The following is a 26,262-nucleotide window of genomic DNA, read 5'->3' on the forward strand; positions in this document are numbered from 1 at the left end:
CAGTGGCTGAGGTAAGCCACTCCTCCTGTTTAACAGTGAAAGGGTCAGGAGAAGATCTCGTATGTTTGGCTAAGTCCACAGAAAAGAGACTTTTCAGGTTAAACTTTTGCTTAGGGTTCTATATGGTGTTTGAAGTGTATTTTCCCTGCCTGTTATTAACTGTAATCTAACTAAAATTCTTGGTGAATTTAGTGTTTGTCAGGTTTGGTCAGTGCACACTTAGGCAGGCAGTGTTGCTCAGGGATGGCAGCACAAGAGGACAGGCAGTGAACTCATACCCTGGCCAGTGTGGCTCAATTAGTTGAGTGCAGTCCCACAAACGGAAAGGTCACAGGTTCAATTCCCGGTCAGGGCACATGCCTGGGCTGCATGTTCAGTCCCTAGTCGGGGCGCATACAACGGGCAAAGAATTGATATTTCTCTCTCACGTTTTTCTCCTTGTCTTTCTCCCTTCCTTACCCTCTCTCTGAAATCAATAAAAGAGGGGGGGAAATTGTTTTTAATGGTAAACTTGATGGGGAGGTGAGGCACAGCGATGCTCTCAGGCATTCATTCAGGTCCTAGAAAGTAATCCAGTGAATTTTCTAGTTCTAAACATTTTGCACAAATGAGGAAACCGAGACCCTGGAAAGCTCTGTTACTTGGCCAAGTTTTCTTGCCATTCTTCACAGTCTCACAGTGAAAGAATTTTTTGTTATATTTTGAAAAGTGAGAAAAAGAATTACCACTCTGAGAACATCATAAAGATCATTTTCCTAAATTGTGATTCAAAAAATGGTTCTGCCTATTTTCTTCCTTGCTTTTTATATGAAGTGGCTGGCCACACACACACATATTTTAGTGAACAATGCAATGTATGAATACAAACAGAAACAGATTTTGTGAAACGTTAATGTCAGTCCATTAGTTGAAAAAAGTGCCAAAATAATAGCAAAATTCAATAACCATGTTTAATAAAACGAACAGGTTTTTTTGGATTTGTCAATTAATTTATAAAGTTCTAACAGTCTCAGATCTGTAAGCTTTAATTGATTTGTAGGGATCATGAAGTTTTATTTATCACACAGGGGTTTTTTGTTTTTTTGTTTTGTTTGTTACCAGGTACTTACTTTGCATTTGTAATGATGCATTGCAAAAAAAGTTAACACTGGTAATAGGACCCTCTGGTGAATTCTCAGGTAAGACCTCACACAGACTTCTCTGAAGTTCGCTCAGGGTGATTCATCAAGAAAAGCAATGCCCTTCAGGTTTGTGGACTCATTTGCCCACAGATGAGATTCCCAGAATGAGAACCCGTGGGAGGAGAGCAGTGGGAGGATCCGATGTGTGTGGAGCTTCAGAGATGAAGAGGGTGTTTCTCCTTCGCTCGTTCCCCTTGCCTACATCGGGGGTTAATTACAGACTAGGAAGAAATTGTTCTCCAAAGTAACGGGTCCAACTAGAGTACTTTTAAAGATCCTTAGTCTCCCATTGACCATATCTATTGAGGTAACGGCCGGTGCCTAGAATTGTGGTAAGGTATGCAGGCTAGAGGTAGTGAAGAGAGAAGTGGGTTAGGAAAAAACCCCGCTGTAGAACAAAGGGAACAGGCTATCAGTGGAGTAACATAGCTGTTCCCGCCACTCACCATTGCCCCTATGAGAGCCTCATTTGTTCCACATCTAAAGTTCTGTCCAAATAAAAGGTCGCTTTTCCTGTAATCTCTGAGCTGATGGAGATTGATAAACTTCATAGTTTGTTATTGATTTTTGTCATTAATAAAGGTTAGCATTATCATCATTCCTTTCCTATACAACATATTAGTTTCCCCCCAAAAAACTCATTAAAGAACATTTTTCTTAGTTCAGTGAGTTCAGTGTCAAGTTTGTATATTTTTCAGAGCTGTTGTATCACTACTGTTCTGTTCCACATCTTCATAACATTTATTCCTAGTATGTTTTCAAGATTTTTATGTGCGTTTGAAAATGAACACAATTTCATATGTATGCATTAACGATCACTGTCGTAGGTTTTTGTTTCATTTGTGTGTGTGTGTGTGTGTGTGTGTGTGTGCGCGCGCGCGCGCGCGTGTGCGTACCTCAAAGGCAGTGGCTCATTATGAAGTAGAAAAAAAGATAAGACCTTGTTCTGAATCTTTAGTGGGTGAGAGGCTTCTGAATCATGCTCTCTATCAGAATGTTGGCCCATTAACAGGGACTTCAAGTCCAGTTCCTGTGTCAAAACCTTACACATGTCATAAAATTGCACAATGTAGGAGTGGAGGAATTTGACTCCTTTTCAGGGACTTGTGCCTTTTCTAATTTGATGGCTATATTCTTTTGCCCTGAAGATCAAAAATGAGAGGATTCCCTTCAGGGTGTCCAGACCGAGGGGTCTGTAAATCCTCGGTCACACAGTACTGCTGGGGGAATCACTGCAACTAAACAGCTTGCTGGTTCACCCTGCCTCTCAGTGACACCTCCCCAACCACTTACGCACCTACTCGCCTTAGGAAGCTCACTAGTGTCCGTTTGGAGACAGATTTCTGTTCTTTGTTGTTTCTTTTAAGAATGTTCACTTCTGAACATTCTTAGAACCAGTCTTAGAACTGGTTCATGTGTTATCGGTATTACTTGACTCCCTTTCCAGATTCCATTCTATCTTCTGTAAACCCTAGGGGATTTCTCAAAAAAAAAAAAAAAAAGGCCTGTTGGTAAAATTCTGTCATTACAAAGGGAACACACTTGTGTTTTCTTTGTTTGTGTAGTACATTTTAAGTAATCTGTTCCCCAGGAACAGGATGCTTCTTTGGACCATTAGAATAACGGAGGCTCTTCCATCATGTATTTTTAATAGAATAGCACCTTGTAATGACATTAACGATACAGTTAAAGATTGTTGTTTCCTTCCCCAATTGTATGTTCACTTTTTCCTCTATATTTTCTTATATTTCCGTACTTTTCTATATAAGTATTTATGCATGTATTATTTTGCTACATGTGTATTATTCTGTGCTATTCAATGGCATGGATACCATGTACATTCTTAGATACTTTTTTTACTCAGTATTGTATGATTCATCTACGTTGATTACCATGGTCCAATACTAATGTAATGCTACTCTGTAAATTCTGTTCACGTCTCCTTGTGCATATGTATAAGAATTTACGTGCAGACTGAGGAGTTAGTTTTCACTAAATACCGATGAAATATTTCTCCAAAGGGGTCCCTCCATCATCCCAGTGGCAGGGTGTAACAGTTTCGCATGTTTTCAGTACTTGGTCTTTCTAGACTTTGCAATTCTTACCAATCTGATAAGTATGAAAAAGTTATTTTAATTTACATTCCCTGAATACATATTTTAATATTTTGAGCATTTACTAACCTCTCCTGGAAATTGCCTAATTCCCATCTCTTAGCTATTTTTCTCTTGGGTCCTGTGCCCCTTTCTTGCCGGTCTCTACTAATTTGTCGTCTATTCTGGATGATAATTCCAAGGATTGCATTGCACATATTCTCTCCAAGTCTGCGGCTTGGCCTCATAATTTCATTGTGGTCTTTTGATGACCACAGTTAATTTTAATACAGTTTTTTGCATGTATGATTGTGCTTCTCTGTTTTCAGAAGCCCTCTCCCATGAAGTCAAGTATTTTCTTGTTTCTTTTCATAACTTTAGCTTTAAAGGTTGGAGCAAAACTTTATTTAGGTCTGGAGTTAAATTTTGGGTTGGTTGAAGAAGGAATACAGTTATATTTTTCTTCTCAGATAAACAATTGTCCCAGAACCATTTATTAGCTAGTCCATCCTTTCCAGTGATCTGCACTGTCCCATTTGCGCTATGTGATGTTTACATGTGTGTGTGGAGTTGTTCGGGATTTTCTATTCTAGCCTCAGTCTATTTGCCTAATCCTGTGCTGGTATACATTTCACTAATTACTGTAGTAGTGGAGTTTTTTTTCCATTACCACCTATCCCCCCCATACCCTCTTCCACCTCCAACCCCCCCCCCCACCAACAATCACCACAGTATTTTCTGTGTCTGTGACTTCTTTCTCGTCTTATTTTTTGCTTGATCCCTCCACCCTAAGCCCCCTCCCCACCCCAGAGCTGTTGGTCTGCTCCATCTATGAGTCTGTCTCTATTTTGCTTATTAATTCAGTTTGTTCATTAGATTTCACTTAGCATAATGTTCACCAGGTCCAACCTTGCTGTTGCAAAGGGTAAGATTTTCTTCTTTTTTTATGACTGAGTAGTATTCTATTGTGTGAATGTACCATGGCTGTTTTATCCACTTATGTGCTGATGGACAATTGGGCTGCTTCCAAATCTTGGTGATTATTAAATAATGCTTCAGTGACCATAGGGGTGCTTATGTTCTTTCAAATTAGTTTTTGGGTTCCTTTGGTTAAATTCCCAGAAGTGGAATCAAGTTTCATTTTTAATTTTTTGAAGTAACTCCATATTGTTTTCCACAGTGGCTGTACCAGTCTGCATTCCCACCAGTAGTATGCAAGGTTCCCCTTTCTCCATATCCTCACTGAGAGTTGTTTGTTTACTTTTGATGATAGCCATTTTGACAGGTGTGAGGTGATATCTCATTGTGGTTTTAATTTGCATCTCTCTGTAATTACTGCAGTTTTACAGTAAAAATCTAGATATCTGGTAAGGCAAGTCTCTCTACCAAATCATTTTTCTTCAAAATTGCCTTGTTTATTCTTGGCTCTTTTCGCTTCCCCTATTCATCCTTATGTCTGCTTAAAATTGAACCACTTATTTTTAATATGCTTTCATTTTTCACCTCTTTGGCATTATGTTATTACTGTTACATATCTTATACATTTGTTAGGAACTCCACAATACAATTTATTATTTTTGCTTAGACAGTCATCTTTTAAAGAGGTTTAAATGTGGAAGGTGGGGTGCTCACTTTGGCAGCACACATACTAAAACCGGGACTCTACGAAGAAGGTTAGCGTGGCCCCTGCACAAAGAGGACATGCAAATTCAAGTAAATGTGTGCAGGGCTCACCTTTTACCTATGTAGTTTCCATTTCTAATGCTCTTAATTGCTTTGAATAGCTCCATATCTCCACTGGCATTTCCTTCTGCTTGAAGAGCTTCTTTTAATATTTTTTCTAGTGCAAGGCCTGCCGGTGAAGAATTCTTCAGCTTTTATATCTCTAAAAAGTCTGTTTTGCCTTGGATTTTGTTACTATCTTAGAAAGATATTCGTGCTCGGTATAGAATTCTAGTTTGACAGTTTCTTTCAGTACTTTTAAAGATGTTGCTACACTCTTTTAGCTACACTGTTACAAATTAAATCTATCATTTTTATTTCTTTGTAACATCCCCACCCCACCCTGCCCCCTAGCTGACCCCTGGCTGCTTTTAAGATTGTCTCTCTTTGTCACTGATTTTGAGCAGTTTGATTGTGATATACTTTGGTGTAGTTTTATGTGTGTTTATGTTTGGGATTCGTTGAGCTTCTTGAATCCAGGTTTATATCATCTATGTCTCTACCTAACCTTTTGAACATAAGGAGTACAATTACATTAGCTCTTTTATGTGTTCTTATATTTTTATTGGTTCTAGGTTAGTTTTGACAGATTTTTCTCTGAATATGGATCATATTTTCATGCTTCTTTGGAAGCCTGGTAATTTTTGGTTAGATGATGGTCATTGTTCGGTGCTAGACATTTCTGTACTTCTGTGGTTATTCTTGAATTGTGGTCTGAGATGCAGCTATGGTTCTTGGAAACAGTTTTGTCTTTGAAGTCTTGCTTTGGTAGACAGTATGAGAGCAGTATTTATTCTAGAGCTACTTTTGCCTCACTAATGAAAAAACACCCTTCTGGGGTACTCTAGCCTGTGCCGTATAAATAACAAGGATTTGAGGTTTGTTTTCTTCTTCCTGTCTGACTCGTAGGAATAGTTGTCTGAATAATATGTCTTTTATTTCAAGCCCGGTAGAAACTCTACGCACTGTTTTCTCTTCCTTTTCAGGTATTTATTTCTCCTGACCTTGAGTAGTTTTCTCACATGTATTGTACTGATTAATACACTGCTGCATTCTCGAGGTCCTGCAGATGTCCAAGGTTCTCTCGCTGAACAATTTTCTCCTTTCCAGTGGTCTGTCAGAATTCTAAATCAAAGTATCTAGAATTCTCACCTCCACCTTCTCTACTCAGGGAGTTTATTGGCCTCCTCCTAGATTCTTCCTTATTGTACTGCAGCCCTGAAACTCCTTACCCTCAGATGTAGGAATTGAAGTTGCCAGTAAGTGAAAGTTGAGTGAGCAGGAAAGCAGCATTTTTTGGCTTTCAAATTACATATGAGATTAAGTTCTTTGTATTTCTTAAAGTAGGTAATTAGTTCTTAAGTTCATAAGTCTTGCAAGAATATTCTTACTTCTTGGAGTCCTTTTAGCACGCTCCTGCACCAGCAGGTAGTTGGTGAAACTACATCCGCCAGCAGCAAGTGCCCTGTCCCTGAGAGCCAGAGGGTTAATGACACACGTGTTCCTTTTCTGGGCCTGCACTGCTAGCCCTCTGCTGCAAGCCATTTTAGCAACTAGGTTCTAAAGTGACTGTTCGGTAACCTGATGTGTGGATAACACCTCAATGGGAGAAAGTGACTGACAGAAAGTGATTTGGGGGGATACTAAGAATGAAGCAATTGAATTACTACTCTCTGAATTGATGAACCCGTAGTAAGTCTTTCTTTATAGCTTTTCATTGCACCTATAAACTAACGTATTTTGCTATACATTTTGCCATACATAATGCACAATTTTGCCCAAATTTTGAGGGAAAAGTAAAGATGCACGTTATACATGGTGGTACTAATACTGTATCTATATAAATGTTTTTAATTCTTTTATTTATGCTTAAGCATTATAAGTGTAGCTATAGAAAGCAACAATACCCATCTACAAAATAATACCCTGGAATATGATATTCGGTTTGTTTCTACATACAAATAAATAAATAATTGAATAAAAAAATTAAAACAGAAGGTGTTTGGGGTGTTTTTTCTCCCTGAAAGCTTGGGCCAGAAATGTGGGTGCAGGTTAGACATGGGAGCACTTTATATGTGGCAAAACACGGTATCTTTTTAACTATGGGTCATTGTCATAAAAAGAAGTATCTCCATGTGTTTAATTATCTTCGTTTTCTATGGATAGGATGAGGTGCAGCTATTCAAATGGATAGTTTAAATTTGCTTTTATTTTTAGTGCTTGTTTCTAGTCCTTACACATAACACAAAGTATGTCAGAAATGTAATTCGATTATCCAAAAAGGTGATTGACTTTCTCACTTCATAAAGTTTTAGTATTTGTTGTGAGCAATATAGATACCCTTTAACAAACAATCATAATTACAGGGTAATGGTTCATCCCTTGAGTCCACAAACTGGCCTGCTGGCCAGATCTGATCCACTGCAAGTTTTGCAAATAAAGTTTTATTGAAATACAGAGAAGCCCATTCATTTATGTATTCTTGCTTGAGCAGAATTGAGTAGCTACAACAGAACTATGTTCCACGAGGCCTAAAATATTTACTACATGGCCTTTTACAGAAAATGTCAACTTCTGGTATAGTCCATTGGTGTTGAAGCGAGGTGAAATCTTAAGACCAAAAACTAGGAATCAGAAAGAGAAGTAGAGATAAACTAAATAGTTTTACTCGGGTGGGAGGTTCAAGTATACTATGGTGGAAGGCATCTGAGCAGCAGAATTAGAGCCTAAGCTTCATTACAGCTCATCCTGGAATATATTTGAAATACTTTGCCAATCTCCAAGTTGGAAATGGACATATCTGAAGAGAAGAATTCTTAAATTCCCTTTTATGGTCAATAACTACATTTTAAGATTAGCAATTATTTAAAAAAGGAAAATATTAATTTGGTAATATGAACACATTTGAAACGCTCTTTTAAGTTAGTGGTTTAATTGCAGTTTTCTCTGCTGCTTAATTTCCAGGAAAAAAAACCTATAAAATGTAGAGTTCGAAGGAAATACTAGAGCTTAAATACTTTATGGCAGATGAACACATTTTGTCCACTCTGCTTTAGAGACCACTGTGATTCATGGGTATAAAAAGTAATCACATTTCTCTTATTTAAAATATTACTCATTTTCTCTTTTTTTTTGTTTTTGTTCTTTTATTTTTTAATTATATTTTGTCAATTATTCTGTTACAGCTGTCCTGATTTTTCCCCCTTGGCACCCCTCCACCCAGCACCCCGCCATTACCTCAGGCAATCTCTTCACCATTGTCCATGTCTGTGGCTCTCGTATAAGTTCTTGGCTGTATAGCATTTCCTATGTTGTACTTTACGGCCCATGACTATTCTGTAACTACCTATTTGTACATCTTATTCCCTTCACGTTTTTTTACCCATTCCACTACAACCCCCTCCCATCTGGCAATCATCAAAACGCTCTCCTAGTCTATGATTCTCTCTCTTCTTCTGGTTGCTTAGTTTGTGTTTTATTCAGTTGTTGGTACGTATTTTTGCCATTTTATTCATAGTTTTGATCTTCTTTTTCATAAATAAGTCCCTCTAAATTCTCATATTATACTGGTTTTGGTGATGATGAACTCCTTTCGTTTTTTCTTATCTGGGAATCTCTTTATCTGCCCCTCAATTCTAAATGATAGCTTTGTTGGGTAGAGCAATCTTGGCGCTTAAGTCTCTGCTTTTCATGACTTTGAATATATCTTGTCAGTCCCTTCAAGCCTGCAAAGTTTCTTTTGAGAAATCAACTGACAGTCTTCTGGGAACTCCCCTGAAGGTAACTAACTTCTTTTCTTTTGCTGCTTTTAAGATTCTCTCTTTATCTTTAACCTTTGGCATTTTAATGATGATGTGTCTTGGAGTGGGCCTCGGCATCCATCTTGCTTGGGACTCTGTGCTTCCTGGTCTTGCATGTCTACTTCCTTCATCATAGTAGGGAAGATTTCTTTGAATTATTTGTTCAAACAGATTTCCAATTTCTTGCTTTCTTTTCTCCTTCTGGCACCCCTATGATGCAAATGTTGGACCTCTTGAAGTTGTCCTAGAGGCTGCTTACACTACCCTCATTTTTTTGTATTCTTCTTTTTCTCGTTGTTCTTGTTTTGCTCCAAATCATTGATTTGATTCTTAGCTTCATCCACTCTGCTGTTGTTTCCCTGTCAGTTGTTCTTTATTTCAATTGTTTTCTGTCTGGATCTTTTTTATGCAGCTGAGATCCTCACTAAGTTCCTTGAGCATCATTATAGCCAGTGTTTTGAACTGTGCATCTTGTAGATTGCTTAACTCCGTTTCATTTAGCTCTTTTTCTGAAGTTTGGATCTGTTCTTTCATTTGGGCCATGTTTCTTGGTCTCCTCATTTTGGCAGTTTCCCTATGTTTGTTTCTATGTATTAGGTAGAGCTGCTTTGATTCTGTGTCTTGGTAGTGTGGCCTAATGTAGTAGGTGTCTTGTAGGGTCCAGTGGCCCAGGCTCCCCTATCACCCAAGCTGGGTACTCGATGTTTGCCCTTTGTGTGGGCTGTGTACACCCTCCTCTCTTAGTTGAGCCATGAAGGTACCTGTTGGCAGATCCATAGGAGGGATTTACCCAGGCCAGTCAGCTGCAAGGATTGGCTGTGACCACTAACCACCAATTTTTGCACTCCATGGAGGATCGGCTGTTCAGAGGTAGGATGGTGGTACTCCAGCATGGTCTGTAGCTGCCCACTGGATGCCCTGATCTTGGGGTTTCCCTGGTGGTGCAGGCCAAGGTTAACCCCCACCTTTGCTTTCCCAGCGGCCACCCTGCCTGTGCTATAAAGCAGTCTGAGATGGCTGCTCCTAGTACTGGGCTGGAGCTTGCTGAGGCCAGCTGTTGCTTGTTTGAGAGGATTTAGGAAGTTGTGCATCAGAAGCTAAGAACAGCCATTCATATGGAAAAGCAGCTTGGATGGGCCAGTTGAGTGAGGTGGAATTCTAGGGATCTCTAATCTGGGTCAAACAGCATTAGCCAGGGGGTTGGAGTTTCAGCTATGGTGCCATCTTGCTAGCTGTGTGACTCTGTGGCGGGAGCATTTAGAAAAGGGACAGTGGCCTCTGCTCACCTTGATGCAGATACTTCGGTTTCTTCCTGTGTGCCTTTCAAGTTGCTACCCCAGTGCTGGAGCTCAGAGGGAGGGAGTCTGAGTAGATGAGTCTGTGTGTGGGTTCTTTAAGAGAACCCACTCGGGGCTCAGGCAGTTTCTTCTACCATCAATCCAGAAATTGTGGGGACTTATCTTCCTGGCACTGGAACCCTGGTCTCAAGAGCCTAGTGTAGGGCCGGGGCTCCTCACTCCCGAGATAGCTCTCCCGAATTTTTAAGCACCACATGTGGGTGAGGGACCAGCCTGTTCCATATCTGTACCCCTCCTACCGGTCTGTATGGGTGTGGCTTCTTTAGTTCTGCCGCTCCATCCAACTCAATTTCTGATGGTTCTGAGTGATGATTGTTCTATGTTTTAGTTATAATTTTGATGTGGTTGTGCACAGAGGCAAGCCATGTCTGCTTATGCCACCATCTTGACCAGAAGTCCAAAAATATTACTCATTTTCTCTCATTTCTGAGAGTAACATTGGATCAATTTAAGTTAGTAATCAGGACTTTCTCTTAAATTTCTTATCCCTTCACTCTTAATTGGGGATGGATTATGAATATGCATCCATTGATGTAGTTAATCTATAAAAGATTTTCAAGGGGTTTTGGTTTTTAAGATCAACATACAATAATTGGGGTAGAGACCTAAGTAGGAAACATATTGGGGCTTCAGCTTCTATTTGCAAAAGAAATCATTGCCTAGTTTATTTACTAATATGAAGTGCCTAGCACAGTGCCTTACATGTAGTGAGTAGTCAGTACCATTTGCTGATAAATGAAAGTTAAGTAAAAGAAGCCCATTTGTGATTTAGAAAGGCAGTTTCATACATATTTAGCTCTTTCCCCTTGAATCCCTCTGAAACTATAATAAACAGGTTTTTTTTAAAATTTTATTTATCTGTAGAGGGGAAGAGAAGGAGAGAGGGAGAGAAATATCAATGTATAGTTGCCTCTCATGCATCCCCTGCTGGGAACTGGCCTGCAACCCAGGCATGTGCCCTGACTGGGAATCGAACCGCGATCGTCTGGTTCACAGGCCCACGCTCAATCCACCGAGCTACACCAGCCAGGGCTTAAACAGGTTTTTTAAAATAATAATTAAAAAAGAGAGTGGGGCTCTTAGTGGACAAGATAATTCAACAGATGTCTGGAAAACAGGAAGGATGGGGGAGTGACCATCAGTATGGCTCAGCAGGGGCAGCTGTGGCCCAGAACAGTCGGTCTGCTCTCAAGAACCACAGAAGCTCAGGTATGGCCTGAGGGCCAAAAGGGGAGGCATGTGAATGTCTTCGCAAAGAATAGATCTCTGGAATGCAGGGGTCTTTTTGCAAACAAATCATTTTTGAGAAATTTCCTCAAAATAAATGAACTGGCTCCATTCTAGCATTTAAAGGTATCTCCTCAACTTAAATCATGCAGCTCCCAGTTGTCAGTTTATTCTCTACTCTCAAATAGGAACAGGCACAAAGCTTGACTGGACCGGTGAGAAAAGAGCACAACATCATACAGTAAGATCAAGATTTTTTTTTAAATGATAGGAAAATATGACTATGAAGAAAACCGATTAAACAGGAAACAAAAGAAAACTTTAAAGGAAATAATAAGTGGCATCTGAGAGGCTATGCTATTCATAAAATAAGAGGAAAGGAAGGAACGAAGAGCTTTGGAGGATCGATCTAAAAAGGAATAGGGATTTTAGAAAGGTTAAACAGAGACAACGAGGGAATGGTTTACAACATAAGTATTTCTTAAAGCTGAAATCAAGATGTGGTTTTTAGGAGCCCATGAGTTTCTTACACATTGAGTGAGAGAAGATGCATACTTGAATACATTATGAGATTTTACAATAATGTAAGGCAGGCCTGGAAGGTTACAGAGATTAAAGTAGAATAGCTTCAAAGGCGAGCGAGTCAGTGATTGTAGGTTTCTTATCACCAGCACCGGAGCGGTGCCTTCAGAGTTCCGAGTCAAGGGGTGGTCACCTAGCCCAACTATCAAGTGTGAGGCTGAAAACGCATTTCAGATACATAAGGATGCAAATTTTCTCTTCCATACTTCATTCAGGTGTGTTCCAGGAAAACAGTTGATAACAGTGTGATCAACTCTGGCTAACTTAAACAGGAAAGTAATTTATTGAAAAAATATTAGATAACTAAATTTCCTGGACTATTTCTCTATTTATAGAGAAACAGGCTTGGAGAACGGGCAGAAACAGAAGGGTCAATAGCCTGAACCACAGCCAACACATCAAACCACAGAACAAGGCCAGCGTCCCTCAGTCCCTTCTCCCAGGCTCCCCAGCCGTTACCACCCGGCTTCCTCACAGGAGCGACTCCAGATCCAAGTTCAGCGGGGTATGCCTGCCTGTGCCAGCCTAGGTAACGGCTCTGGCCCAGGGTCCCATGGCTCCGGGAAGCTGAGAAAGGGCAATAGGGACCTTCTGCTTCTATGGTAAAAAGGTGGCTCTGCCTCCGTCAAAATGGGGAACATCTAACAATAGGGGTGCAGGCTCCGAGGCTGGGCGTTTCCAATCAAATGACAAGTATCCACCTTAGACATCAACACTACATGCAGTGAGGGAAAACTGCAGCAAGACAGCCGTGAGACAGGCTTGGAGAACAATCAGTCTCGTGTCTAGACAGCAGGAGGTCCAAGGGTTTCAGGCAGAAGAAAAAATGGACACTAAATAGAGCATTTGATACAATGTGGAAAGTTGGAAAAGTTGAGGATGTGGTGAAGGCAAATGGTGCCAAAAATCAGGAGGGACCATTGGACACTCCCAAGGAAACAAACGAGCTTCACAAGGCAGGAGAGGCGATCTCGGTGTACTGTTTAACTCTGCTTTGAATGGTATCTGTGTAGTCAAAATGCACAGCACTGGTTTTTAATTTAAACAAAAATAATGATGTAACTGTTGGGGAAAAGTGTGGAAGAGATAGTTATGGCATCATGAAGGAAATGTACATAAATAAAGAAAATGGCCAGACCCAGAAATGGCTGTGTAAACTTCCTGCTTGGAGATACAGAGGTGACCCTGGGGAGGTGGTCATAAGCTCTCTGAGCCAGTGGATTTTTTTTTTACATTTTATTTATTTATCTTTAGAGGGGGAAGGGAAGGAGAGAGGGAGAGAAACATCAATGTATGGTTGCTTCTCATGCATCCCCTGCTGGGAACTGGCCCCTGCCGGGAACTGGCCTGCAACCCAGGCATGTGCCCTGACTGGGAATCGAACGGCCATCATCTGGTGGGCAGGCCCATGCTCAATCCACTGAGTTACGCCAGTCAGGGCTGAGCCAGTGGATTTTTAAAAATCGGGTGCACTGATTTTTAAAATTGTTTAAATTATTTTTAAAACAGTAAATGTATGTAGAAAGGTAGTCCATCGGTTCATAAGTAAATGACTTGTATTCCAAAAGTCATGATTCAGTTTGAGATTCCTTTTCCTTTAGAAGTGTTCAGGTGTGGTCTGTCTGGGAGAAGTCCAGCCATTGTTGATACAATGAGAATGGTTTGTGCGACATCAACGCAACCTGGCAGTCGAGGAGAGTGGACTGGAATGCACATGCGTGAGCAATGATGACCTCACTGTTACTAGTTGGTGAGGGTGGGTGTACTGTGTGGCCGTTGCATTCATAATGACTGAATGAGTAAAGCAGTGAGTCTGCATCAAATATAGTAGTTACAACTGAAAGCTGGGTATCCCTTTATTAAAACCCTCCTGCCCTAACCTGCTGAGCTGATGGCCAGAATCCAAGGGAGCCTCAGCTGTGGTCTGGGCTCCAGCTGGAAAGTTCTCCTTTGGGTTATTTCACTAATGTGCTTAACCTGGTCCTCATTCTTCTTACTTAATTTCCATTTTCTTCTATTTCCCTCCTTCCTCTGTTCAAAACGCCTGTCTCATGTTTGGCTTTGAGACAAAATGTATCATATATCTAGTTCTTTTCCCTGCCCAGATCTCCTACTAACTGGGCTGAAGGGAGTTTATTTTAGTGTTCACAGTTTGTTAACCTACAGCAGGCCGAGCCTTTTTCTCAATTTAATTTCTTCCGGTGGCTCAGGTGAATGGTAGATAAGAACACCACTTCCCACCGTGAGGCTGGGGTGCTCTTTCTGGAGCACAGCCCACTTCTGTGCGGAATCCAGAGCCATACACAGTGAATGCTGCATGAGATTTTCAACGGTCTTAAAAAATAAACTGCCAGTCTTGTTTTGTTTAACCTCAAATGGAAGCGATTTTTGTTTTTCTTGTAATGGAAGTAACCCACGCTCACCCTAAAATAATTTAGAAATATAAAAAGCTAAGAAGAAAATAAAACCAGAACCCTACCACACAAAGATTCATTCTCAAACTATTTGGTATGTACTCTTAGATACCTTATTCCTGCGCATATAATTTCCCTATGAAAATGCAATTTTACTACTCACGCCTACTTTTTAAAAACATGCACAGATGTACATCATTATTAATTGCATAACATCCCGTTATATAAATGTGCAGCAGCTTACTGAATTATTCTGAGATTGGGCATTTATGTTGGACTAATGTGGGAAAACGTAAATATTTTTTTAAAAACTGGCTGTGCTTCTTCTAATGTACAAACCCTAGAAACAACATAAATGTTCTCAGAATATCTCCAGGAAGTGGAATTGCTAGGATGTAACACGTATGTAGATGCATCATTTTAAGAAATACAGTCAAATACTACAGAACTATAAGCATAAAATTAATACCCATATTTTAGTTCTCAGAGATTACCTCCGCTAACACTCATTGTGGATCTTTCCAGACTTTTTCCTTTATGGATACATGGAAATTTTATAGTGAGGTCTATAGTTTTGTCATTTTTTACCCTTGCAGTAAGATCATGTTATACATATCTTACTGCAGCTGTCATTTTTCCTCTTTCTATTTCTTGGAAATCTTTTAAAATACAGAGTGGGACAAAAGCAGGTTTATTGTTCTTCATATGGAAAATAGTACAATAATTAATAGATAATAATACAAGAAAAAAACTGTCTCAGGTACTTACAACTGTAAACCTACTTTCACACACACACACACGTTTTAAACATTCCCCTTGCAGATTGGTAATATTTGAGCTTTATAATTTACCTGCCAAGAGCCTTTGGAAATTTATTTCTTGATTCATTCTAAATACATACATACAGACATACATAAAATAAGTAAATTTGACTGAGTACATGCCATGAACAGGGATCTGGAGAAACTAGGTTGCTAGTTGGTCCAGTGATCATACAAAAAGGTCTCCAAGAGGTATTTCAGGAGACTTGTTTATGCTGAGGAATACCTCTCACTGACCTCCTGCTTAAGATTCTTGTGTTCCATAAGCTCATGTTCTTGCATCCTTGCTGTTGGGGATCCAGGTGGACCATCTTGAGCAGGTGGTGGTAGAGTAGCTGCCCAGAGCCCGCCCCCAGTGCTGGGTTCCTAGGGAAGGTACAGATACTCCAGGCAAGTATGTTCCTCATTATGTAAACAAGACGTGGTATACTAATACAGTACTATGCAGCTATGGAAAATAAGGTCATTCTAAGTATGCTGATAGTACTCAAACCCTGAAGTGTGTTGTAAGAATAGTATGTGGTTTGCTACTATTTGTATACACTTTTTAAAGGTGTCGTATGTGTATTTACATAGACTATCTAGAAAGCATGTCAAAGAAACTTAATAGCACTTGCCTTTAAGGAAGGGAATTAGGGCTCAAGGTTAGGAGAAAATATGCTTTCTATGTATATTTGTTGGTGCTGTTTGAATTACCATGGCCATTTATTTAAAGGGAAGTTTTTTTATTATGAAAATAAAATTCTTTATGTGTAATCATAAAGTAGGATGGTATCAATATAATAAACTCTTTATATAAACTGGTAATAAGCATGAACTTTGGTGTAGGCATGCTTACTGGCCATGTGACCTTGGAAGAGTTATTTAAACACTAAACCTTAGTTTTCTCCTATAAAATCAGAGATAATAAAAACTACTTTGTGAAGTTGTATGAAAATGAGATAACAATTATTTAGAAAGCAATTAATGTGGTGCATAATATACGGTAAGCACTCAAATGTTCATTGTATGGTAGTTAATACTAAAGGGCCATACCTACCCGGGCTCCTGGTTGCTAAGGGTAGTAATCTAACTCAGTTGTCTCCTAACACAAAGGGGAGTTCGTTGGCTCACTCCAGTGAAAGTCTAGGGTAGGACCGCATTTGGGCGTGGCTGTATCTTATACCTCCCTTGAACGTACTGGGACTCAGCCTTTCTCCAGTGCTTAGCTCTATTTTCTCCTATGTTGGCTCAGTTCCCAGGCAACTCCAGGATTATACCCTACTGCCTAATAACTCCCAGTGAAAAGAACCCAGTACTTTTCGACAAAAATCCCAGGATTGAGTGATTCATTCCACTTTCTTCATGGGGCCCATCTCTAAACCAGTCGTCTTAGTTAAAAGACTGGAATGCGCTGATTAGTAGGCTCAGATTACAGTACTCCACTTTGTAACCAGATGGGAAGGGTCAGTTTAAGATGTTGAGCAATATCAGACCTCTTGTTTTCAGGCTTGGAAACATAGCAACCACGTGGACTAAAGTTCCTTCCCCAACAGAAGAAAATGGAGGCAACAGATGTCAGGCAGGTGGAAACCATGGTGTTCCCCACAGCCCACTGTTCGGCTGCCTGACTATTAATCCTGTTATTTTCTTATGAGGAATGTGATCTTAGTTGGAGCTGAGGTTCCAGGAAGGTGCCATGTGGGTGATCTGCACAGCATCTCCTCTGTGTAGCCTTGACTCTGGCTCAGGAGCCATGTAATGTGAAAATCTGTTTATAAACCAAATAACTCAGTTCAGCAAAGGGTTCACCCTAACAGTAACCAAAAATTGAGATGACCACGAGAAGAGACTTTCATCTGCTCCCAGGGCAAGGGGGTGTAGGCAGAGACCACCTGCACTGTTTAAATCTGCCCATCTAGTTTTCGTTTTTGTGTGTCTTACCATTGATGTGTTCTTGAATTTGCTAAATTAAAGTATTGCTGCTCCAAGCCCTGGCCAGGTAGTTCATTTGGTTAGAGTGTCCTCCCAATGCGCCAGGGTTTTGGGTTTGATCCTGGTCAGGGCGTGTACAAGAATCAACCAATGAATGCATGAGTACGAGGAACAACAAATCGATGTTTCTCTCTTGCTCTTCCTCTCTCTTCCCCTTCTCCCTTCCTCTGTCTCTAAACTCAATAAATAAAAAATTAAAGTCGTTTTTTTTAAAAGTAGTGCTGCTTTGTTATGTCTAAATTATTGGCCTTTTTGGAAAAGAGAGCCCAGTTATTACACCCATCCTCAGATCTAGGAACTGCAAGTTCAGCCCCCACTCGCTAGACAGTGGGGGAAAGGTAACAGAGAAACCCAACAGAAAACATCCTTTGGAGGAGGAAAGTAACACAGGGGTCGCCTCCGTAGCATATCGTGTCTTTGACACAAATGCTGGCACTTGTACACTTGTTGGAGGCCTGACTGGCTTGTGGAGTCAATATGGCTACCTCAGTTTCTACCCTCTCAAAGCTCTCGGATCGCCCTGGCTGGTGTAGCTCAGTGGATTGAGCGCGGGCCTGCAAACCACACGATTACGGTTCGATTCCCAGTCAGGGCACATGCCTGGGTTGCAGGCCAGTTCCCAGCAGGGGACACACCAGAGGCAACCATACATTGATGTTTCTCTCCCTCTCTCCTTCCCTTTCCCTCTAAAGATAAATAAATAAAATCTTTAAAAAAAAAAAAGCTCTCGGATCTTTTTGGTGTATGTTTATGAGATCAGTGGTTGTCTTAGTGGCTGAGACATTATCGACCTTTTGTTTTCTGGATATAGAGATTCTCTGGCGATACAAACACCTTTAAAATTTAGTAGATTTTTCTGTGTAGTACTTAGATTTGGTGAACTCTAGAGCTTGGAGTTTGCTAACCAAAGTCACACATCGTGACTAGTCCTAGTCTTTAAATTTCCATCTCAGTTTCTTAGCAATAAATTTCTGGAGAATTTCCCCAGCCTATCAGTTTACTGCTTCCATAGGCCCTTGGCCCAGAGCAATTTGAAACAGTAACCTCAAATGGGGAGCCAAAACTACTAATATTCACCAGGCTGCTGGCCAGTGGTTGGTTCTCTGTCATGAAGGTTCAAGGAGGGCACAGCCTTAGGACCACAGAGTTGGGCGTCCCAGACTCTCTTCCCATTTGCCTTCTGTGGACTTCAGCATGGGCAGAGAATACAGCTGTCTATCTTCTTGGGTTGCGTTATACAGAGAAAAAGGCCTCCACGGCAAAGCTCTTTTCTTCTCTATCTTTAGGTAGCCCAGCCTCAAATGAGGCTTGTCTCTATCAGTGATCACTTCCCAAAGGCCACAAGAAGTGACCCACACACTCTGCTGCTCCTCAGCAGGGCTGCCAGCCCCACTGTGCCACCCTGGCCCCCACTTGCAACACCACACTTTCAGGTTCTCAACCCCGAGTGCTTCAAGCAAAAAGGAGATTTTATTGATTAATGTAACTGAAAAGTCTGGGGAAGGCCAGTTGTTGACCCCAGTGTATGTATGACCTGATCCAGAGCTTTGAATGGTGGCCTCAGACCCCTTTCTCTCCATCTCTACTCTGCTTTCCACTGCAGAGCTTCGTTCTCAGGTAGCTTCCAGCTTCCACATGCCAATGTTACTGGGAAGGTATACCCTCTCCTTGCCAGTAGTTGCAGAAAAATTCCTGGAGTTTGCCTTTGTTCACCCAGCTTGGGCTGTGTGCCACCCTGACCAGTCGCTGTGCTATGAAGGACAGGAGAATGGACTGCGAGGACCAGCCAGGCCTGGGCCACCTGCCTGCAGCTTAGACTTCAAGGGGGTGGGGAGGTAACCCCCCAAGGAGCAGTCGGAGTGTTTGCCCGATGAAGAGGGGATTTTGCTGGGCCAACCAAAACAACAGGACTATACAAGGATTGGACACAACATCTGGGAGGGAGAAATGAAGTTGAGAAAACAAACTGGTGAATGGTCACTCATAGGCCTTCAGAGTCACGTTTAGGCAGTACAAAGGTAATCTGTGACAGTAATGTAAGCCACACGGTAAAGAAAAAAAAAACGGGAAGAGGAGAAATAATAACCTTAATACTGTCTTATTTATAAAGCCAACAAACATTTTAGCATACCATAAATATTAAAATTATTAAGGTATTTTATTCTTTTTTTGAACTGTCTTCAAAATCCAGTGAGCATTTAGAATTTATAACCCAAGTCAGTTCGGATGAGTTACGTGTGGCCGGCTGCTTACTGCAGTGAACAATACAAACTGCTGATAACTTTCTGCAGAGAAACTGAATATTTATCATCAGCTGATAAGTTGTTACTTTCGTTTCTATTCATGGGAAGTTATTTTGAAATTGTGAATTTCCTCATTGGAAGAACCTGCCTTAAAATGACCTGAGACACACATTGCCACGTGGAATATCTAGTTGGTGCTGCTTCTGTCTGAGCGCCCATCAGACCCATGCAATTACTTCTTTAATAATCCGTCTTCGCTCATGGACTCTGTGCCCTAGGCAGTTTAGGACTCCTCTATCTTCTTCCCTATGCCCAGTGCCCAGGACATAGAAGACACTAAGTGGATGTTTTTTAAGTGAAATGCAAATAAATTTAAAACTAAGGTGAGGGCTTCTCATTTGCCAGATTTGATGACAAAGTGGCAGGAGTAATGTTAATGGTTGAAGCTGAAGATTGGGTGTTTGCACTATTTGTTATTCTGATGAATGGCCATCTGTAGTCTGTGACTAGTTGTGTTACCATTCAATCACTTAAAGAGAGGGGGAGAGATTGAATACCTACAGGAACCCAGGCTCTGTGCCAAGCACTCGGTATACAAAGATAAATGGGAAACAGCCTCTGCCTGGAAGGAAATGAGAACCAGATTAGTAAAATAACTCATATCCAATAAGTGTTATGATACAAATAAACAGTGTTTGGGGAAGCACAAGGAAGAGGGTCCAACCCAGGTCAGAGACGGAGAGAGGCAGCAAAGTTTCACTGGGGAGGAGTTCATTTAAGTTCCTTGGTTCCTGCTGTATTCTCAGTACCTAGCTAGCCCCGTGCTTGGCACATGTATTAAATCAGCGAATAAATGAACAAAGTGGCTCCTGGACCTAATCCTAAAGGATGCTGGGTTTGTCCATCTGAGTGTACACAGATGATCACTGCGGATGAAGACAGAGTTTTCATGACAGCTCAGCCCCCAGAGCCAGAACGCTGGCTGTGGGGACTGGTGAGACCTGAGTGAGCGGCGCAGAGGTGTGAGAGCAGGCATGAGCCTGCAGCACTGAGCACTGGGCAGCAACTAGGTTCCAAACAGCCTCACCTCTTGTGATTGTGCATACAACCGGGACGAATGATTGTACTTTCTTATTCCAGGCCAAGCGAAGGCTGGAGCTGGGAGAAAGCGGTCATCAGTACCTCTCCGATGGTTTAAAAACCCCAAAGGGCAAAGGGAGAGCTGCACTGCGAAGTCCAGACAGTCCCAAAAGTAAGGATTCTTTCATCTCTGCTTCTCTGTGGTGCGGGTTCCCAACTTTCAAAGCTTGTGGCTGGAAGGATGCCAAGGTGTGAATAATTTTGGCATGTTTTGTTCTTTTTCATTTCTTTCTCTGCCTATCCAAAAAATAAATACAGTGTCTGCAGACACCCAGCAAAAGGTTTACAGAATCACTCCAGTACCTAAATACTGACTTAAGGAGAGGCCTCTTAAAATGTGTGCAATTTCATTTTTCAACTCAGAACATAAGCTCTTTGTCGCGTCCTACAATGAAATCTAATTCTAACTTGAACGGACATTACTTCAGAGACCGAGGTTAACTGGGTATAGGCCAACTGTGCCAGAGTCACCAATGTCTGTGACGCCTACGTCTCTAGCTCAGCATGAGGCAGCATAAGACTTGACTGAGACCAGTGAATTGCAGCTTGTTTCCCTTTCTACCCATACAATCACCATTTCTTCTGGGAGAGAGAAAGGTAGGTGGGAGATGGCTAACTAGTCCCTTACGTCTCAGGCATTTAATCTAAAGGGTAAATTAGACTTTGTTCTCTCTCTCCTTCCCTGTAGTTCACGAATTAGGCAATCCACAGATTATGTGTACTGCTAAATTAAACCTTTGACCTGTGACCTATCAGAGAATAGATACAATACTAAATAGGAAATTTCATTCAAGAGGGATGGAAGATTTGATTAAGACTCTTCCAGATTCCAGAGTCTTCATCCAAATACAGCATGATTTGAAATATTGATGGGCAACTTATACACACGCACACATATTGGAGCCTGAACAACCAGTTGTAGTGGGTCTGTCTGTGCCCCGTCACAAGATGCTGCAGAGATTTGTCACCTGGCCCCATCAGGTTAGGCTCCATACGTGCAGATCCCATGGGGCTACAGCACCTTTTCATTCATTCAACAGACATTTTTGAGCACCTGCTATGTGTGAGATACTTCACTAGCCCCAGGAAATGGGGTAAGCCAAAGTAGAAACTACTGAGAAACTTACAGTAAAAGCAAACAGGAATTTGTACTGTCTCATCCTTTTCTAATAAAGCAGTTTCACAGCTTTCTCTGTAACTTCACAAAAACAGCAACAGCAGCAGCTTTGCTTCCTGTACTAATACTCGGGCTGCAGTGGGGAAGCGGGCTTGCTCACCTGCAAAGAAACCCTTCATTTCTTTACCTTTCCCCCTATTCCCCACCGCTCGGTTTTTGTTTTTCTTTAAGCTCCAAAATCTCCCTCAGAAAAAACACGGTATGATACATCCCTTGGTCTACTCACCAAGAAGTTCATTCAGCTGCTGAGCCAGTCACCTGATGGGGTCTTGGATTTGAACAAGGCGGCAGAGGTGCTGAAAGTGCAAAAGAGAAGGATTTATGATATTACCAACGTACTGGAAGGCATCCATCTGATTAAGAAGAAGTCTAAAAACAACGTGCAATGGATGTGAGTATGAGTCGCGTGCACGCCCACCCCATCCCCCGATCAGATGGGGTCCATTCAAACATTGTGCTTTCGCCCAGTTCCAGCTGTTATATTTATGCCCGCACTTGGTTTCTTAACTCTCCTACTCTTTTCTTCTGTCTCCTCCTCTCTTCCTTCCCCAACTCCTTAGCGACAGGTTCAAAGTCTCTTTAGGAGCAGACTTATTTCGAGACTGTCAGAGATAAAGGGGTTTGTATTTCATTAACTTTGAGTGAAGGGACCCTGGGATTAATTATGCCCTGCAGATGGGAAGTGGAATGCTGTTCACTTGTGACTATGAGGTCCATGTGTGTAATTTCAGGGATGCTTGCACATGCTGTAACTCCAATGGGAATTTGGAAATTAACTGTGGCTGTGTATTGACACATCTGTGTAAGTACACAGTCACCAAATATCTCTATCCATGCTTCTAATAGCAGATTAACTCACTTTCTGAATAAATGAACACAGAGTTAAATGCTTCAGTTCCTTCTAGAAAGCGGTAATGCTTATCGCCTATATATCTGCATGTGTGATTAAATTTGTGAATTATGAACGAGCACCTGAACAGCCAGTATTTTAGAAGGAACTATTAAAGCGTATTGGAAGGAATAAGTATGTTGTGAGGGTTGAAAAAACCTACTGCAAACCTGAGAAGAGGGTGTGGCCCGAGGTCTGGGAGAAACCCGCTGGGTGTCCTGTGTTCGTGGCTACAGCACCTGCGTCTGTTTCTGTACCCTCCTTTCCCTTGTTAGTTGTTGGAATAAGACCCTCAGAAACTACCTAGGCCTTTTGTGCTTTTTGGATGATGTTTCGAATCATTCCATCTTTCTTTCAGTTTTTCCACTTTTCTGTTTTCCTATCTGCTTTCTCCCCCAGGGAGGCATATGGAAGAAAGGAGCTGCCCGCCTCACTTTGCCCTTCAAATTTGAGCCTTCTGAATAAACAGGCTTCCACTGTAGGAAAGTACCCCGAAAATAGCAGGGGTTTTTTTTCACTTAATTTCTATGGCGTGAAAAGTAAAGGACTGCATATATTTAAAAAATATGCATAAATGTTCTAATTTTAACACTTGGCAAACAAACAGTGTGACCCCCTAGGTCAAGAGGGGCCGTTTACCCAAAGGATCGTTTCTCCCTGCCCTCCCGCAATTGTTCATTTTCTTCCTCCCTCTGGCCTCTCAAGTAGCCATGAAGAGTCTGTGTTTGGGTTTCTAGGGGCTGCAGTCTGTCTGAGGATGGGGGCATGCTGGCCCAGTGTCAAGGCCTGTCAAAGGAAGTGACCGAGCTCAGTCAGGAAGAGAAGAAATTAGATGAACTGATCCAAAGCTGCACCCTGGACCTCAAACTGTTAACCGAGGATTCAGAGAATCAAAGATATCCTTTGTGCCACCTGGTCGTCGGTGGTTAGCGTCTCCTAGATTATTTCCAGAATTGACAGTCTACTCTGGTTACATGCTCACGTGTGTGTGTGTGTGTGTGTGTGTGTGCATGTGCATATGTCTAGATCCACTTATTTTTACATTAAAACTCAGTGTTTATGGAAAGATAATCACCTATTATATCTATTTTATAGCAAGGAGAGGCCTGTTTTTTAAGTCGTTTTATTCATGCGTGGTTAGCGCATATGGAAACACTCATAGCGTAAGGCAACACTATTATAAGATATGTGTGGTGTCAGTATTAATATTAATGACAACATTCTGCAGATTCATCTTTGGCTTTCCAGATTTTGGGTGGGTGTTAGCTGTCACTGTTGGGGTTCTCACATTCTGTTTTCTTTTCATCAGATATTGGAGCAATTGGAATTTGTTGAATCTGTCTGATTGAGCTACAATTGAGGAAATCCAGAGAGTATAAAAAATTATTCTATAACTTTTAAAGAGCATTATGCTGATTCACAACACTAAAAACTGATTTCAGAAGCACTGCAAGGCCTGAGAAATCTCAGTGTATTCGCTCATCTACAAACATTAGTTCTTGGAAATAAAGATACAAAAAGCAAGTTCCTGCTCTCAGTAGGCTGACAGTCTGTTGACCTCCTCAGGACAACCCACTGTTCATCACTTCAGACAAAACAATTAGGGAGAATACTTCATTGTTTTGGCAAGGAGATTTTGCAATATTCCAAGTTATTAGTTGATAACAAAAGCAATATTTTAAGTTGCCCCATCCCTAACTTCAGTTCCAAGCTCAATTGTTCCACATTTGCCTTTGTGAGAAAATAAAGTCTGTCCTTCCCAGTTTCCTATAGTGTTTCCTCTCTAACAGGCTTTCCCTCGGAGGGTATGGAGACATTTGTTTTCCAGTTCAGGCCATTTTTGAAACTGCAGTCATTCATTTCCCGTTGACCAGAAGTTTAACCTTGTCATCTGATGATGAATGAAATACAGAAAGAGGTGTGCTAGCGTGCAGCCCGAATTGTGGCCAGAGTGGGTTTATAGGGGAAGAAACAGGGATAGCCCCAGTTGGGCTGTTCCAGTCATTGTTGGGAGCCCCAGCAAGAAGATGTGCAGTCACACGTGATTGGCAGCTTGTGGTTTATGACATTGTCACCTACATTAGCTTTCTTTGGGGCCTTGGTTGCAGAAAATGAAAGCTTCCTTGCAGGGGGCTGCTAACCCAGGAAGCAAATTCAGGAGGGAGCCACAGTGGAAGCACTTTTAAGATTAGAGAATATATTTGCACAACTTATTTCAGTTTGCCATTCAGTTCCGAATTTGGTACAGCTTGTTCACAAATGTGTTGAAATTTTCTTTCCTGTAGCATGTTGAGTAATTGTAGATGAGTTTTTATTTTAATGAGTTCTTGTCACATAGCTCCTGACAGTGGGCTATGGTGTAAGTACCTGATCAGTCTCCCCAGGGTTCTCAGGAAAAGTTCAGAATTGTCAGCCTTTTGTAAGGGTACCAGTTGGCTTTCTTGATGAGGTAAATGGTGGCATGAAACCTGGAATCCTGCTCAGCTGTCCAGGCAAGCTCAGCACTGTGGGCAGTTGTCTCAGTTATTGAGCCTTAAAGAAGATAGTCTTGATAAATGCCCTTAAATGTGTGTGCAGATTTGGGGTGGATGTGTTTGTTTTCCTGAGGAATAGGTTCTTAGCTTCCTTCAATTTCTAATAAAAAGCTGCTATTTGAAGGGACATTATTTCCTCCAGGCTCTCTGAGTCCTATTTCTGTGTTCAATATATTAGATCACAGAGTCTATTAGCTACGTTATATTACCTGTAGAAATGCCTTCATTGAGTTGTGATTTGCTGTTTTATCATGGGCGTTTTTTGTGGGTTTATAAAGAAAAATGTTGGCTAAAGACATTGTACATTGTGTTACTCCATGTTCCTTTTATAAGAAAGCCATGCAGCCTGTTCTGTCTTAGCGCCAAGTAAAAGCTTATCTCTCTAGACAAGCTCGCATGGATACTTTTATCATATAATAGTGCCATGTCCTCTCATGATGTCCTCTTAGCTTTGGCTGCCAGCGCACTTAAAAGATGCGTTCAGTGCTCAGAAGTAACTACCCAGAGTACTGAAATATAATGTGACTCTCTTTTCTGAAAGTAGTGTTTTTCAAATTCATTCATGCAGGTTGCAGACAATCTGGAAGCTGCTTTCCTCCTTGTGAACACTGAAATGGTGACAGAGTTAATAATATCAGACAAAGGATAATTTTCTTAACAGAGAAAGACTGACACTCTTACCAGTGGACTATATATGACCACAACCAACCTAGGGACACTTAAGAAAGCCTGTTGCCCACCTAAACAATATTGTGTTCTCCCATTAATAACTATTTGCTACTAATTCATTCATTCATTTGGGTGGCTGCTGACACTTTCTAATAATCAGGTAGAAGATGGAAGTTACTGGAATTTCTAAAACATTACACTTAATAGTGCTTTTCCTCTTTTCCTATACATTGCCGTCTGCTGTCATTCAATTTGAGTGACAGCGCACTTCGTTGGAGCTCATGAGTACTTGTGCTCCAGCAGGATCTGGGTTGACAATCCCTGACCAGATTAGGCTTTGGTTTTCTTTTGGTAATGTATTTGAACTATTCTGTTTCTGTGTTTAATATTTTAAATAGCCACAGACATTTTAAAAATGTGCAGGACAAAACTATACAT

At 41.2% G+C, this 26,262-nt stretch overlaps 1 protein-coding gene and 1 pseudogene across 2 annotated transcripts in view; both read left to right on the top strand.

Moving 5' to 3' along the window:
- Window positions 1-26,262, top strand: part of E2F3 (E2F transcription factor 3) — a 72,702-nt gene that overhangs the window by 38,744 nt on the left and 7,696 nt on the right. Inside the window, exons 2-4 of one of the 2 annotated variants that reach the window (XM_037037884.1) lie at window positions 20,556-20,667; window positions 21,922-22,123; window positions 23,359-23,517. In XM_037037884.1, coding sequence (XP_036893779.1) covers window positions 20,556-20,667; window positions 21,922-22,123; window positions 23,359-23,517 — 473 coding nt within the window. Of the gene's footprint in view, window positions 1-20,555; window positions 20,668-21,903; window positions 22,124-23,358; window positions 23,518-26,262 lie in introns of both variants that reach the window. The other variant, XM_037037883.1, reaches the window with a different exon arrangement.
- Window positions 4,899-5,014, top strand: LOC118981289 (uncharacterized; annotated as a pseudogene).

This window comes from Sturnira hondurensis, unplaced genomic scaffold (assembly GCF_014824575.4).
Source record: "Sturnira hondurensis isolate 20B ecotype Veracruz unplaced genomic scaffold, ASM1482457v3 Scaffold0023817, whole genome shotgun sequence".
Classification (NCBI taxonomy): domain Eukaryota; kingdom Metazoa; phylum Chordata; class Mammalia; order Chiroptera; family Phyllostomidae; genus Sturnira; species Sturnira hondurensis.